Genomic DNA, 15,453 nt, shown 5'->3' on the forward strand with positions numbered 1-15,453 from the left:
CTCCATGATTGTCCTGAAGTCGGCGTATCACCAAATCCACCCGAAGGACAAGCCCTACACCGCCTTTGAGGTGGATGGACGCCTGTAACAGTTCTGCTGAGTTCTCTTTCGGGTCACGAATGGGTTCTCCGTTTTCCAGCGGGTGATGGATCGCATGGTAGATCGGCACAAGCTGAAGGAGATGTTCCCGTATCTGGATAACGTCACTGTCTGTGGCCGTGACCAGCAGGACCATGATGCTAACCTGGAAAAATTCCTCCAGGCGGCTGGGGAGCTGAACCTCACTTACAACAAGGAGAAGTGTGCGTTTAGCACCATCCGCCTCCGCAGGTGCCTTGGCCTGTTCTCTTATTACTCGCAGTGGGTCCCTCGCTTCTCGGACAATGTCCGCCCACTGGCCCAAGTTACAACTTTTCCCCTCCCACCCGAGTCACAGGCAGCCTTCATCCGCATCAGGCAAGACATCGTGGACGCCACGATGCAGGCTGTGGATGAGGACTCCCCCTTCCAGGTGGAGAGCAATGCCTCCGAGGTGGCCCTTGCTGCTACCCTCAACCAAGTGGGGGGGCACCCCATCACTTTCTTCTCCAGGACCCTCCATTGGCTCCGAGCTAGGGCACTCCGCCTTTGAAAAGGAGGCCCAGGCGACTGTGGAAGCGGTCTGCCACTGGCACTACTACCTGGCCGGCAGGAGATTCACCCTCCTCACGGACCAGTGGGCTGTGGCGTTCATGTTTCACACTACCCACAAGAGCAAGATCAAGAACGACAAGATCCTGTGCTGGAGAGTCAAGCTGGCAACCTTCAACCATCCAATATCCAATACCGCCCCGGGAAGTTTAACAACTCCCCCGATGCCCTCTCTCGCACCTGTGCATTTATGCATGACAACAGGTTTCAGGCATTGCATGAGTCCCTCTGCTATCTGGGCGTCACCCGGTTGTACCATTTCATTTAAGTCCCAAAATCTGCTGTACACTGTCAGGGACATGACTGAGGCCTGTCGGGTCTGCACAGAGTGTAAACCTTGCTTGTTCTGCCCGTTCCAGGCCCATGTTGTAAAGGCTACTCAATCTTTCAAAAGTCTCGGCATGGACTTCAAAGGGCCCCTGCATTCCACGAACTGACACGTCTACTTCCTCATGGTAGTGGATGAGTACTCACGCTTCCCCTTAACTATCCCTTGCCCGGACACCTCCACGGCCACCATCATCAGGGCCCTGGGGCAGATTTCCACCATGTTTGGCTAACCCGCCTTCATCCACAGCAACTAGGGGGTCTAGTTTCGAGCTGAGTGACGAGCTGCACCAGTACCTGATGGCAAGGGGCATCACGACCAGTCGCACGACGAGCTATAACCCGAGAGACAATAGGCAAGTGGAATGTGAGAACGGGGTGGTCTGGAAGCCAGTCTCCTGGCTCGCAGGTCAAAAGGGTGGGCCATTGAGTACTGGCAGGATGCCCTGCCTGAGGGGCTCCATGCCATTTGGTTGCTGCTGTGCATGGCTACCAACGAGACCCCTCACGAACATCCATTCTCATTCCCCAGGAGGTCAGCAACTGGAATGTCCTTCCCAGCATGGCTCACATCCCCCGGACCAGTGCTCCTGTTTAAGCACATATGGACACACAAGGCTGAAGCCCTGGTAGTGCAGGTCTTCCTCCTACATGCAAACCACAACTACGCCTACATTCGGTTCGGCAGTGGCAGGAAGGACACTGTCTCAACCAGGGACATGGCACCAGCAGGAGCACCCACCACACCATGCCACCGTCCAGCCCAGGACGACGTTGACCAGGCATACATCCCTATCCCCAGGCAGCTATGGGGCACGCAGGACCTCCTTGACCACCAGGGGCCCGCTTCAGCCTTGGGAGACTAACCCTCCCCCCTCACCCATCCAATACGACCCTCATATGTCGACCCTGGCCACCCTCCGGATGGCACCACACCAGTCACACAGACCACTGCCGCCAGCCCCCCCACTTTCCCTCTGATTAGGGACCAGGAGCCAGTCCTATGACAGAGACCCCGGTGACCGCCGGATCGTCTCAACCTGTAAATATTGTATTTGTATAGTGGGTGCGATTCCTTGTTACTGCTTCCCCCCCACCCTCTCCCCCCCACCCACCTGGAACAAATTTAAAGAAGGGTGTGAATGTGGTGGTACACCAGTGGCCTACTGCAGGGGGCAACATCTGTACCTGCAGGAGTGTAAGGGGACAGGACAACACCTGGCCGGCAGTCAATAAGTCGGCCTGAAGGGATCAAGCCCCACCCATTTGGGTGTCAGTCACCCTCCGGGATATAAGCCTGAGCCGTCCTCCCGAAACTCACTCAGAGTTACTGCAGCTACAGCCAGCTTGGGTCTGTGGAAGTCTTTGTGGATTAAAGCCTGTTGTACAATCTTTACCTTGTGTGTGTCTGATTCTGGCTAACAGCACACTGCAAAAGCTAAGTTCAGACTTTTCTCCACAGATGGAGCTGACCTCAAAGCAGAGGCCACCCATAAAAACAGCTAAAGTTTGACCTATGGGGCTTTAGAACCATTCTCAGAATGCACCAAAGCACATCACAAATAGCAAATTGTTTTAAAAAGCAAACGCTTGACTCAAAATCTTGCAAATAACACGGAGATAAATTATTTGTTCAAGAATGTTGATTGAAATAAGAGTCATGATTAGAGTCATTGCTAACTTTAATCAAAATTGTGAGACTTTTTATGCCCATTAAGGGGAGAAAAACACAGTTTATTAATCAGATCTGAATCACTTTAGTTATTTTTCAGCTTCATGAGTTCTGTTATGATTCAAGATTCAATTTATTGTCATAATAATAAAATAATATCCTATTACATGAAATTCCATTTTGCCTGTTGCAAGGCAGACAAATTCGCCACTGGCAGAAATTGCCGAAGTGCCTCTTACAGTCTGAGAAAGAGAAGCAAAAGAGTGTCCCCTTAGAGTCACCAAGTGTCTGCTGCTACAGCTACACGGGGTCCAGTCCAAACCATCAGCAGTCTGAGCTCCAGATCGGAACCTCCTCACATCCCGGTTCTGATACTTGGTACCCCTCCGGTTAGTTCATTCCAGTTTCCAGCAGTCCTCAGCCTGGCACTGGTGTCCCGACAGCGCTCTCCAGCAGCCTGCATCTTCCATGCCTCAAGTCATCATCAGCCCGCCGCAGAGCCCCCTCACTTGTCCACCTCCGTGGTCACAGGCCCACAGGTCATCTCTTCTGCTTCTCCTTCTCAGATGACATTGGTTTTCCCACTTTCTGGTGCCCTACTCCAGTTCTCCGTTTCCCCTGTGTCTGCATCCCTTCGTGGCTGCTGCCAATTAATAGGCATCGCCATCTTGGGCGCAGACCCCAAGGTCACGTGATCTCAAATAAAAACCGCTGTCGGCTCCCTCAATAGCCGTTCAATCGGCAATCAGCAACCAGCTGGATCTTGTGAGAGCATTGCAATTCTGCTCACTGCAGGTCCACACCAGTGGCAGCGCGACTGCTACAGCGGCTCCAGCAGCACCTCAATTAAGCTATTTGACGTGCTGCCAAATGGCATAAATGTACAAAAAAAACCATAGATCAGAAGGTGCACATAATTGACTAAAGCAAATTATCTCTGAAATGCAAAGGGCAATGATTAATGAAATAGAATATGTTGCATGAAACAGATTTTAGCATTGTACAAAATGTTGGCTTTTTTCAGCTTTAGCTCTCTCTCGGTCAGAATGGCCTACTTTACCTTGTTTACTTGGCAGATTTGAGAATTAATGAAAGATTTATAGCAAATTAAACAGAAATTGCACATCATTCTGTAAGTGCTAACAGGTCATTAAAAACAGGTGTCCACAAACGGTGATTAAGATCTATGTACATTTTGTAAGTGTAATGCAGAATTGTTCATTTACATGCATTAATTAACTTGATCTAAATTATATTAACATTTGCTTTTTGCTCACAAAATAAGGTAATGTAACATACTTTATTGAAGCTCCCAATCCATTTGCACATGATAAGAATGGGCTATTCTTATTAAGCAGTGCAGTAAAAATTTAAGAGTTGATTAAGCTGATATTAACTGTACTATTTGCATTGTTCTAAAATAAGAGTAAATAATATGATTAATGGTAACATCGGATGGAAATGTAAAGTTGGAGGATTAATCCAGTCCTGTATCTAATTGCAAAAATAACCTCTACAAATTAGGCTGGATCTGAGAGATACAAAGTTAATATTTCAGATGTTGCCTGCCTTTCTTAATACTTCCAGTGTTTTCTGTGTTTCAAACTTACAGCATTTGCAGCATTTTGCTTTTTGATCCAGTCCGGCCATGGGCATTTCAGGTTGTGAATCAACACATCTGTGCTTATCTGGGACAGATGTGGAAGGCCTATTTCATAGTCCTTCACATGTTGGAATCCAATATATCTGCATAGTGATTGGGGCTCAAGTGGTGTAATATCAAAGATGTGGTTTGGAAATGTCCCTGACAGCATTGGCGTGTCAAACAATTTATGTAATTATGCAATTCAAAAATAAAATAATAGGTCATCCCTGGGTTATGCAAATGAGTTTCCATAATATTTTATTACTGGTACATTCAAGTATCCAGCATGTTTAGATAAGATCATTCTCATGAACAGCAGAACTGTATTCCACTGTCTATCCACTTTTACTCATTGTTTTTCTTATCAATCTTTGTGCTTTTGATGCCATTCATTACAATACTGAAGTATGGCGATTACATTGATTCATTTTTTGTGCATTCCTAACCCAAGGACAAAATTAATTTATTGACATTTATAAAATAAGGAACTGTTCATTCCCTGGGGACAATCTGTATTGAAGAAAAGAGAAACTAAACAAACAAAAGGTACCAGAGGAATATGTAAGAATAATTAAAGACTTTAGTTTAAAGCAAAATGTGACAACCATCCTTTGCTTCCGAAAGCTTTGTTTTAATATCCGCATTAAGCTTGTGGCATTTTTGTTCCTGTATCAGGTCCTTGTTGGCAGATCTGATTTCTCATCACATGAAGCAGAGAAGTGTTTCAGTCCTCCAAATCTGCCAATATGTTTTGGGCTTTTATGTTTCCATTGGAAATCTGGTACTTTTTGTTGTTTTAATGCTTCTTGGCAGAAAAACTGGCAATAGGCAATATGATCCTACCCATTGCTATTGTATTAAAATACATTTAAATAATATTTGTTCAGTTTTTTTTAATAATTGTCTTTACGTTGTGTTTAAAGAGTCAATTAATTAAGAATGGCGGCATGCATTTTGACATACTTAACCATATAACCATTTACGTACTTAATACTTTTTTTTATCTTCATAGGGAGGTTTTACTCGGAAGTATTCACTCAGTTCAAAAACAGGAACCTTGCTTCCAGATTTTCCCAGTGCAGAGCATTTTCTTCTTCAAGGGCCTATTTCAAAGGAGAAGGTACAAACTCTATTAATTTAATTCATTTAACACATGATTATAAAAAAACCCAAACCATTTATCATGAACAACTATGACACTGAACTTTTTATCTTTTGTGTACAAAATGGGGGACTGGGAGATTTGGGTGCAAAAAATACCTATATGAGTAGATAGTTTATTTTAAAGCATGGTATTATCCTAACTTATTTTGACTTGTTTACATTGACGTGGCTAGTTTTATGTTCATATTTAAAATATCTATAATTCTTCCTGGAAGGGTTATTTTTTTGTTTGACATAAATACTATGTTGAGGTTCAAAATATTTAATAATGTATAGTATAAATTTCTGTGCTTAACAAGGATTTCAAATGCATTTCTTTGAAAATTAGAATCACTTGCATGCTAAGTGAACAAGTATCGATCATGCCTGTAATTTATATAATTATCTGCTTGAGCTTCATTGTAATGTGATCCATCCTCACATGGCATGAAGCTTGTATTTTGGATTATTTTAAGACATTACCTTTTTTTCTGGGACTATGCCATCTTTCATTGGTTTTCTAAGTCAGTGAGTTTTGCAGTTTGTTAAAATGCAGTATTCATCAGTATGTTCAATGTTTATGGTTGACTTGCAAGATATTCTTTAAATATCTTAAAATTTCGAACCTCATTCTATCACTGATGAACAGTGAATTACTTTCTCAGTATTATACACTGCTTCATTGTTTTTCCTCCAGTTCTGAGCAGTTTTTCTGTTCAAAGAACATCAATTTTGTAAGAAAATCTCAGCTGATTTCTTTTTAGGATTTAATTTGTACCAAATCAAAATTTTCAGACTTGTTATGAGGGCAATATACTTAATGTGATTGTCATTTCCAAAATCTATTGGTTACCAATGCTCCATTTAGCTTGCTGAACTTCAGATGAGTGTTATAGCTCATTTAATATTTTAATTCTGATATTTTGAGACAAAAGCCTCATTGCTATAAATTGCACTGAATTGGGGGAAATATCCACTAAAAGGCACACCCATGTTTCCAAACACAGGAGATTGATTTATTGAGAGAATCTACCTGAAACAATGCCTGCCATTTCACTCTTGATAGCAGTATGTGGACATATCATTTATCCATTAACAATTGAGCAGGTAGCAGACTGATAAAATGAGCTTGTGACCTGGTGTCCAAGGAAAGGACAGACTGGCAGCAGGTTGGGCTCTTTATCAGATCAATGTTGTGGTGAGTTTTTTTTGTCCTAAGTTACACCCTACTTATTTTTTTGTTGGTAGGGCTACAAGATTTGTATCATTTATATTTAAATCCAGCCTGCTTCAATATCTGATTTTCTTTTTTTTCCCAGCTTTCCCACTTTTGTTCTTGGCATTCTTAAATTATGTATTTGAAGTGGTTAATATTTCCCTCTAATGCCTAGGTCCTTTTATGTTCTCAAAACATAAGCTGATTTTTTTTTTTAATTGGCTGCATATTGTTCAAGCATTTCTGTGCTTGATGCACTAACTTTTCTGTTCCCATTAATTTAATTTAATTGTTACATTGTTACATGCATTGAGATACAGTAAAAAAAAACCTTGTATTGTGTGTTATCCAAGGAATTCAATTCATAAGCAGATATTCAGTAACATCAAATAGATGAGGGAACAACATATGGATCAGGCAAATAGTGCAGGATGTAGAGAAAGGTAGAAAAGCCAAGTGTTCCTCTCCCTTTATTTGTGAATCCTGAAAGGACCAGGCCAGAAATATTGACCTTTCACTATTTATTTCCAGGATTTTTCACATTAAATTTTCAGGTTTAAACCAACTCTTAAACAATTAAAAGTGTATATATCTTACAAATGAAAATGCTTATTGGATTTGTATGACTCAGTGAGATAAAACTGAATTGACGTGGAAGTGAGAGGTCACAGGCAAATAAACTGAATGAAATATTGATTGAGATTTCTGTTTGCTTTTCCTCCATTTATTGCCCATTTATTAGGGACTTTGGTTGTAAATTGAGCTGTGGTATTCTCAGCCACATTCAAATCTAATCTTGGTGTTCTATCACTCCAATGGGATGGCGTCTGAAATCATCAGATAATATTTCTGTATGTGGTTACCTGACTAGCCTATTTTTAAAACGTGATGGATAATTGCAAATATGTCTAAGACCTTCCCATACACATTTTGACAGATGCAGTGAGCTCTTGCCATGACTGAAGATGTAGTAAATTAACCTTGGACATGTGCTCTTAAATTGCATTAAATTAGATAGATTTTCCATTTGAATGACAATTAAATTGTATGATTTCTATGATCTAGAAAATTAATTTAGTGTTTTAATGCTGTGTTGAAAATTACTGTGTATCTTCAAAATGTTGTAAATTCTACTTGTATTGCATGATGGTATTTAATAATCCAAATGTTCTTAAACTGGAGAGTTGGAGTGAAGATAAATACTTACTTTATAGCTCCAGTTAATGAGATTAATTTTAAATGTTCTCTCAATGTACATGCAGTAGTGGTTATCGTGACCACTTGTGACAGGGCTCCAACAAGTCATTTGTTACTTTCTCAGAAAGTGCGATGCACTTATTTTAGTGGATGATGGTTACTGTTTTGAACATTTTGATTAACATTTTTAGCCAACATTGTCTTTGCAAAAAAACCTCATTAAGATAATTATTCAACAAGTTAAGGAAATGTTAGAACATGTTTTTTGCATACCAGGCCACATGTGTGGTCTTAACCCTACTCAAGTTACTAAATGGGAGCTACTTCCCTAGAGCTAACTTCATCTCAATGAATGGATTGATTTTCCATGTTAGTTCACTGATTCTAAATATGTTAGAAAATTTGAGCTACTATGGTAAGTCTCTCCTTTGGCACTTCCCCAAAGTAGCATTTGTTTTTGAATAGGAAAGACTGGTGTATGGTACTCTTTTTCTAGTTGGTCTTAAACATTTTACTTGGATTCTGCTCGGCCACATTTTTTAAACCACCGAGATGAAACATATGAATGCTTTTTTTTAATGTTCACCCTGATTTTCAGAAACTGAATGCAACATTAGTTAAAGTAACTGAAAATGAAATTTAAATTCAGGATGATCTTGTAAACTAGAATATAAAGGAATAATTCCAATGTAACCGGTTATACAATGCTTGAGTAAGTACAGCAATCATCAAAGCCCCACACCACCCAACACATACTCTGTTCTCGCTGCTGCCATCAGGAAAGAGGTCTAGGTGCCACAAGACTCACACCACTAGGTTCAGGAAAAGCTGCTACCCCTCCACCATCAGACTCCACATTGACAACTCAGAGACTTGTTCATTGATTTTCTTTCATTGTCTCTGTATTGCACAATTTTTTTCCATTCATTACCTGTTTACAGTTCTTTTATTTGTTTACATGTTTACACTGTGCACAGTTTATTTTTGCACTGCCAGTTAGTGATAATTCTACCTCACCCACAGGAGAAAGGAATTTCAAGGTTGTATGTAAGGTCATGTATGTACTCTGACAATAAATCTGAAATCTTTGGGCTGCTTTGTAAATTATTCCCTAAGAAGGATTTACTGGCCATTGAGTTGGCACTGTATAGATTTACTAAAATGGTTTCAAACCTCCAAGAGTTACATTTGTAGTTTAAGCAAACTAGGCTTTACTCTCTCGATTATTGAAGGTTAATGATCAAAATTTAAAAATTTTTAAAACTGAGTGGATATGCAGATGTACTTCCACTGGGGAATCTTAAACAGAACTTGAAATTAGAGACCAGTCTTTCATGGCTGATATAAGAAAACTTTTCTGTACTCAAGTGTTTGCTTAGAAGTTTGTAACTTATTTCTGTAATTGGATTTTTTTTTGTGTGTGTCTTGTTTCATTCTCAATCTCAAATTTGATATTGGTTGGTTTTTGTTAACCAATGCTCCGATAATCTGGCAAATTCGTTGAGTTGACTACAGATTAGCCATGATTTTAAGGAAAAAAGGAGTGCTACAAAGGTTCAAATGGTCCAAATCTATTCCCATTTAATCATATGATTATTTTAAAACATTAGTCAGTCATGTGGGCTGTCATTTTAATATTTCATGATACTTTTATCCACACAGGTAGATACATTAATTATGATGTACAAAACACATTGTCAATGCATCCTGGATAATGCAATTAATGGAAACTTTGAAGAGGTAAGTGTATATAAAACCAAAAGCATTGCAATTTAAAGTTCTTAATCCATGCTTAAGAGAGATTAAAATAAGATGAAATCCAAAAGGATAATAATTTAATTATTTTCCATTTAATATTTCAGATTCAGAATTTCCTATTGCACTTTTGGCAAGGGATGCCTGACCATCTTCTTCCTTTGTTAGAAAATCCTGTCCTTATTGATATATTTTGTGTCTGTGACTCCATACTTTACAAAGTGAGTATTGATTAAAATGATCACAAATACATAAAAGTGAAGGATGCCTTAGTTATAACACAAATAAGCCCATATTGTGCAAGGGTTTTAAAATCACATTGAAGATGCATCTATTTTATACTGAATGACTTATTCTCAGTGTTGTGGATTTTTATTTATGATCTAATTTGGGGCACTTTATTTTTGCAAAACCAATGCAAAAGAAATAAATGCAGCCGTCATGATCGATTCAAAATTAATTATATAATCATTGCACTTGATGAGACTGATTTTTTTTTTCTTTGAAACAAATACATCTTAAATAGTAAGAATTTAAATGAAAGTAGAGTAGAAAGATTTTGGAAACAGAAGAAAGACTTTGCAATATAGTAAATACAGTAGAAAATTACACTTGGAAATATCTATAAACACCAATATAATGATCATTAACAAATCTGTTCTAATAATACTGATTCGAGGAATAAATAGTGTCATTGTGTTGCCAATAACTGCTCTATTCTTCAGCAATATAGTGTTAAGGGTTCTTTTTCTTGACACTTGAATGAACAAATGTGGCCATTGCTTCGTGTCTCATTTGAAAGGAATCATTTCTTGAGTGCTGGCATCCATACTGGAGTGTTAGACTCGAGTTTTGTGCTAAATTGTCCAGATTTGAACCCAAGACTTTCTGATTCAGGTGAAAGTACAACCAATGGAGCCATTGAAAATACTTTTTTTAATGCAGATGTAGATGCTTTTAAAGATGGAAACAGAAGAAGAAAAGGCTTTGGCCTCTGACCTCTTATTGTTGTGGAGTAGGTATACACAGGTCAGGACAACATCATGGACTGAAGGGCCTGTAATGAATGTAATGTTCTATGTTCTCCAAGGATGAACTGTGGAGTAACCTAGCTAGTCTTTTTTTTTTGTAAAGGTTAATTAAACAATGTATTTTCCAATTATGTGATGAACCATAAGAGATATGTTTGAGGTAATTTTCAAAGGACTGCAATATGACTCTCAGAAATGAGACCAATTCATTCAGGATAGACTATTACTGTTGGATTAATTCATATTAGTTAGGAAAGTAAGATATGGGGCCACTCACCACTCAACGATGGATTTGTAATGTTAAATTGTTCACTCGATGGCTGCATTAAGTTGAGCATAGTGCTTGGGGACATGAACATTGGTTGTTCTGTTTGTCAATACACCTGTTTGCCTCAGGGTTGTGAAGATTGCAACAGTGGAGTATTTTTAATTGAACTGCACAGATCTATCTGTTTCTGTAGAGAACAATTTATCCAGAAGAATTACAAGTCCATCGGACATGGAATGTCCTCAAAACCTTATAGGAAAAGGAGATGATTGAAGGATAAGGTGATAATTTTCTAAAAAGACTCCCAAAGTAATTTGTCAAAATACTTTATTACTACAAGTTTAAAATAAGTATCAACATTTCACTTGGCTGGCGAATAAAATCTATCTATGTCAAATTTTATGGGCTGCTAAAGTGTCGTGTGCGAGAGACAGCTGTGCTGAGAATGAAACCATCATCAAACACTTCTGAAATGCTTACATCCCAAGATGAAATGGAAAGAGAAGTCACTAAGGCAAATTCTGTCCAGTATAAAACTGGATCCTGGGCTATTAAGGTTATTTGCAGGAGCACAAATTACATCTGGTGCTCAGGTCATTAGCTCGATGAAAGACAGCCCTGCTCCATCTGAAACTCTGCCGTCTTCCACTGCAGAGTTGGCCCCAGGTGAATGTTGCTACATGATATACTCGAAGATGCAGATCTACATATGGAGATTAAGCAAAACATCAACAGGTTTTCAAGGGTGGGGAAGAGCTGCTGTTTAAACTACTCCTCCCATTGAATCCTGAAATGCTGAAACACAAGGGGGAAAATTCATTCTGGTTTGTGCAAGGAAGCTACCTCAACGTCCGAGTAATGTAATATTACATGGATTTTTATCTAAAATGCTGTCAAAGCATATAAACCAGCATTTTTAAATAAATAATAAAATTGGGGGATTACTTGATCAATATTGATTGGCAAGGTGAACTTCACCTGCATTGTGAAATGAAAAGTTTATATATATATTTTTTACAAATATTTGCCCTAAGGTCCTGACAGATGTGCTTATTCCAGCAACAATGCAAGAAATGCCTGAAAGGTAAGAACGTATCAGCATTGATTAACATTGCAATGTGATATTTTTATAAAGCTTTAATTTTTGCTGAATTTACAAATTGAGAGTTTATTTTGAAGAAATCTCATAATGCACCTTGCCAGAACCACTAAGTAGAGGGAATCTAAAGCCGCTTTCAGGTGGAATTGCCGGGAGAATGTGGCTCCGGAGCGGTTGCGGGTGTCTGTGAAGGGACGTTCAGGTGGCAGTGCTGAAGGTGGTGTTCTGCCTCTTGAAATGTCCACAGCGGGGAGAGGTGCCACGGAGCAAATGCCAACTCCTGAGTCGGGGCAGGGGCACCCATCTGGCAGCTCGCCTCCTCGCTGCCGAAAACCCCGACGCGGGACTGGCACAGGGGCGGCTGGCACGGGACTACGGGGCTGCGCTGGGAGGCTGTCAGGCAGCAGGGACTGCTAGGCACCTCAAAGCTGCTAGCTTTGCCTGGTGCTGCTTTCAGGTGCAACGGGAGATTCTTCGAGCTGGAGAATATACCTACAGGAGGAGGATTAGGTAAATGCTCCTCCTGGCCGGGTTCTCCACTTTCAAGTGGCCACCCGACAGCTGCATTGGGGTAGAATAGGCGGCTTTACAGTTGGGTATTCTGGCCACCTGAAAGTGGCTTAAGATTTGTCACAGAATGTAGCTGCAGAGAAGTGGTCACACAAGAGGTTCAGTCAGGTGGGTGACCACCTGCAGAAATACTACCTCCTTTGAAACAAGCAAACCTTTTTGGATACTGATGAGAGGGGTAGCCTTACAAAGGAAAATAGCAGCATCAACCAGGTTAGTGGCATCACAGCTGGCACTGTTGTATGGCAAGGCAGGACAAAGTCCAGATGCGCAATGGTGATCAAGGATAAATGGGCATTTATGTAGCTCCAAGCGGGACTTTTTGCTGGCATGTTACTTCCCTGGTGCCAGGATCAATTATGTCTTGAAGCTGGTAAAGGACATTCTGAAAGGGAAGGGTGAGCAGCCAGAAAGAATGACAAAATACTGCTGAAGGAATTCAGGGAGATAGCTTGTAAATTGAAAAACATGTCCTAGGATTCTAATCTTGGATTTCGCCATCATCCTGAATTAATGGTAACTTGCCTTCTTGAAACTGTGCAGTCCTTGAAGTGTAGACGCATTTCCAAGTCAGGATAGTACGTGACTTGGACAGAAATTTCCAGATTGCGATTGTTTTTTCCCCCCAAGATTTTACCATCATTGTCCTTCTGCCTGATAGAATTCATAGGTTTGGAAGGAAAACAGTCTAATTTATGTGCGGCTAAGGATCTGATGCATAGAATCCATTTCGGGTATGTGGATTATTGCACTCCAGGGAAGGTGCAATGGGGGTAGGATACTCCTGAACTGGAAGGGCACCAATATCCTATTGGAGATAATTAATGGTGCTACCTGGAAGGATTTAAAGTAGTCTGGCAGGGTGCTGGGAAACAAAGTGATCATGTGGCAGAGGAAAAATTGAAATCTTTTACAGATGTTAAAGTAAGGGCATTCAATAGGACAAGCAAGGGTAAGTCAGGGAGTGAGCAAGGTCTGATAGACTGAATGAAAAGCCCTGGAGAAACTCAGCAAGTCACTCGCCATCAATGTGAAGTAAATGGCAGTTGAAATTTCAGTCCAGAGCTTTTCTTCAGAAGCAAATTCTGTGGGAGTCTCCCTTCTCTGTCTTCTGTTATCCCTGCTGCTCTCAAGCCCTCTTTTTTCCTTTTACTTCCTATGAATGCTATGTGACCTGCTAAGTTTCTGTGTGGTAGAGAGGGAGGGAGGGAGGGGTACTGCATTAGACCCCAGCATTTGTAGATTTTGTTTTACCTCTGATAGACCGAACTGCATTTATTTTAATGCAAGAAGCCTGATAGGCAAGGCATTTCCCAGTGTGGATTGGTACACAGGAACAGGATGTTTAACCATCACAGAAACATGGCTGAGAAGGGCAGACTGGCACCTTAATGTTCTATGATATAGTTGGTTTAGATGCAATGGAGGTAAGAAAGGAGGGGGAGCTTCTTTTGGATAAAAACATCATGGCAGTACTAGAGAAGACTGGGATTGCTTCCTGAGGCTAAATATGTGTGGAACTTAGAAAGGGTTGGTGTTGTTTTCATGAGGTTGTATTGAAGGCCCATCAATACTCAGCAGGAATTAGCAAAGCATTTTTTTAGTGAATAATAGTGTCCTAATATGAGGTGATTTGCAATTCCCTCATATTGACTGTGATCTCCTACAAGTCTTGGATGAGGTGGAATTTTGTAAGTGTGAATGTTCTTTGAGAGAGGATGTGACACTGGACCGTCTGTTAGGAAGGAAGATTACTGAAATGTCAATAAGGAAGCACTTTTGGATAAATTACCAAAATTCTATTAGTCTCCAAGTTAAAGTCTAAAACTGTGACAAGGCCAATTATATACAGTATATGTTTGGGATAAAGACACTATTCCTTTAATTGTCCCTGTGCTCTACAGTTTTAAATTTGGAGTCAAACAATTCACATGTCCTTAAAGTGCACATTCCGGCTTTTATTCAATGTTATTTCTATACATTTTGGTTTGAACATTTAGAAATTATAGTGCTTTTTATACACACTCTCCTCCTACCCCTCCACCATCAGACTCCTGAACAACTAACTCAATCAAGAACTCATTTAAGAACTCTTACATTTCATAGATGTTTTTCTTTCTATTGAAGTTGTTTACATTTATTTGTTTACATGTGTACATTGTGTGCAGTTTTTTGCACTACCAATAAATGTTAATTCTGCCTCACCCACAGGAAAACTAATCTCAGGGTTGTATACAAGGTCATGTTGTGTACTCAAGCAATAAATCTGAAATCTGAATAACTTGTGGCAAATGGCCTGTTTCTGATATGACTTGACTTTGTCTATGACTTAATGACTTGTATTTTACCATCATTAATAGTGCAAAAACTTGATTAAGACTTGCCTTTATTCAGCTCGATGGTACGATATCACAATTTTTTTTTTAAGGATAGCAGTTTATTGATTGTGCTGGGGGATAATTTGTAGTAAGGCTCAACTCTCCAGATAACCCCATACTGAATGACTGGCTGTCTTGTGGTTTGAAACTCCAAGGAATGATCTGCCCTCTTGGTCCAAAAGGAAGTAATCTCTTGTGTTACGGGGATAACTATATAAGTATAGTTATGAATAAATATGTCTTTAAAAGAGATTGTGGGGGTTTAGTGTAGGTCACTTCACAAAAAACATCTCATTTATAATACAAAACCATTGCTCAAGCTAGACATTGAGGCTCCAGATGGCTTTGCAGAAGCAATGAAGAATGCTTATCTATTGTGTATGGGCAAGAAAGTCCAGGCTCAGAAGTACTAATAAGATCCTTCAAAGATTGGGTTTGAAGCCTTGGGAGAGGTTTTTGGTT

General features: G+C 40.1%; 1 protein-coding gene across 1 annotated transcript in view; it reads left to right on the forward strand.

The window, feature by feature from the left end:
* rfx6 (regulatory factor X, 6) overlaps nt 1-15,453 on the forward strand; it is a 113,936-nt gene that overhangs the window by 46,355 nt on the left and 52,128 nt on the right. Inside the window, exons 9-12 of the mRNA XM_069888108.1 lie at nt 5,347-5,454; nt 9,553-9,630; nt 9,753-9,866; nt 11,979-12,028. Of these exons, the coding sequence (XP_069744209.1) occupies nt 5,347-5,454; nt 9,553-9,630; nt 9,753-9,866; nt 11,979-12,028 (350 nt within the window). The remainder of the gene's footprint in view (nt 1-5,346; nt 5,455-9,552; nt 9,631-9,752; nt 9,867-11,978; nt 12,029-15,453) is intronic.

Source organism: Narcine bancroftii, chromosome 6, assembly GCF_036971445.1.
Source record: "Narcine bancroftii isolate sNarBan1 chromosome 6, sNarBan1.hap1, whole genome shotgun sequence".
Taxonomy (NCBI): domain Eukaryota; kingdom Metazoa; phylum Chordata; class Chondrichthyes; order Torpediniformes; family Narcinidae; genus Narcine; species Narcine bancroftii.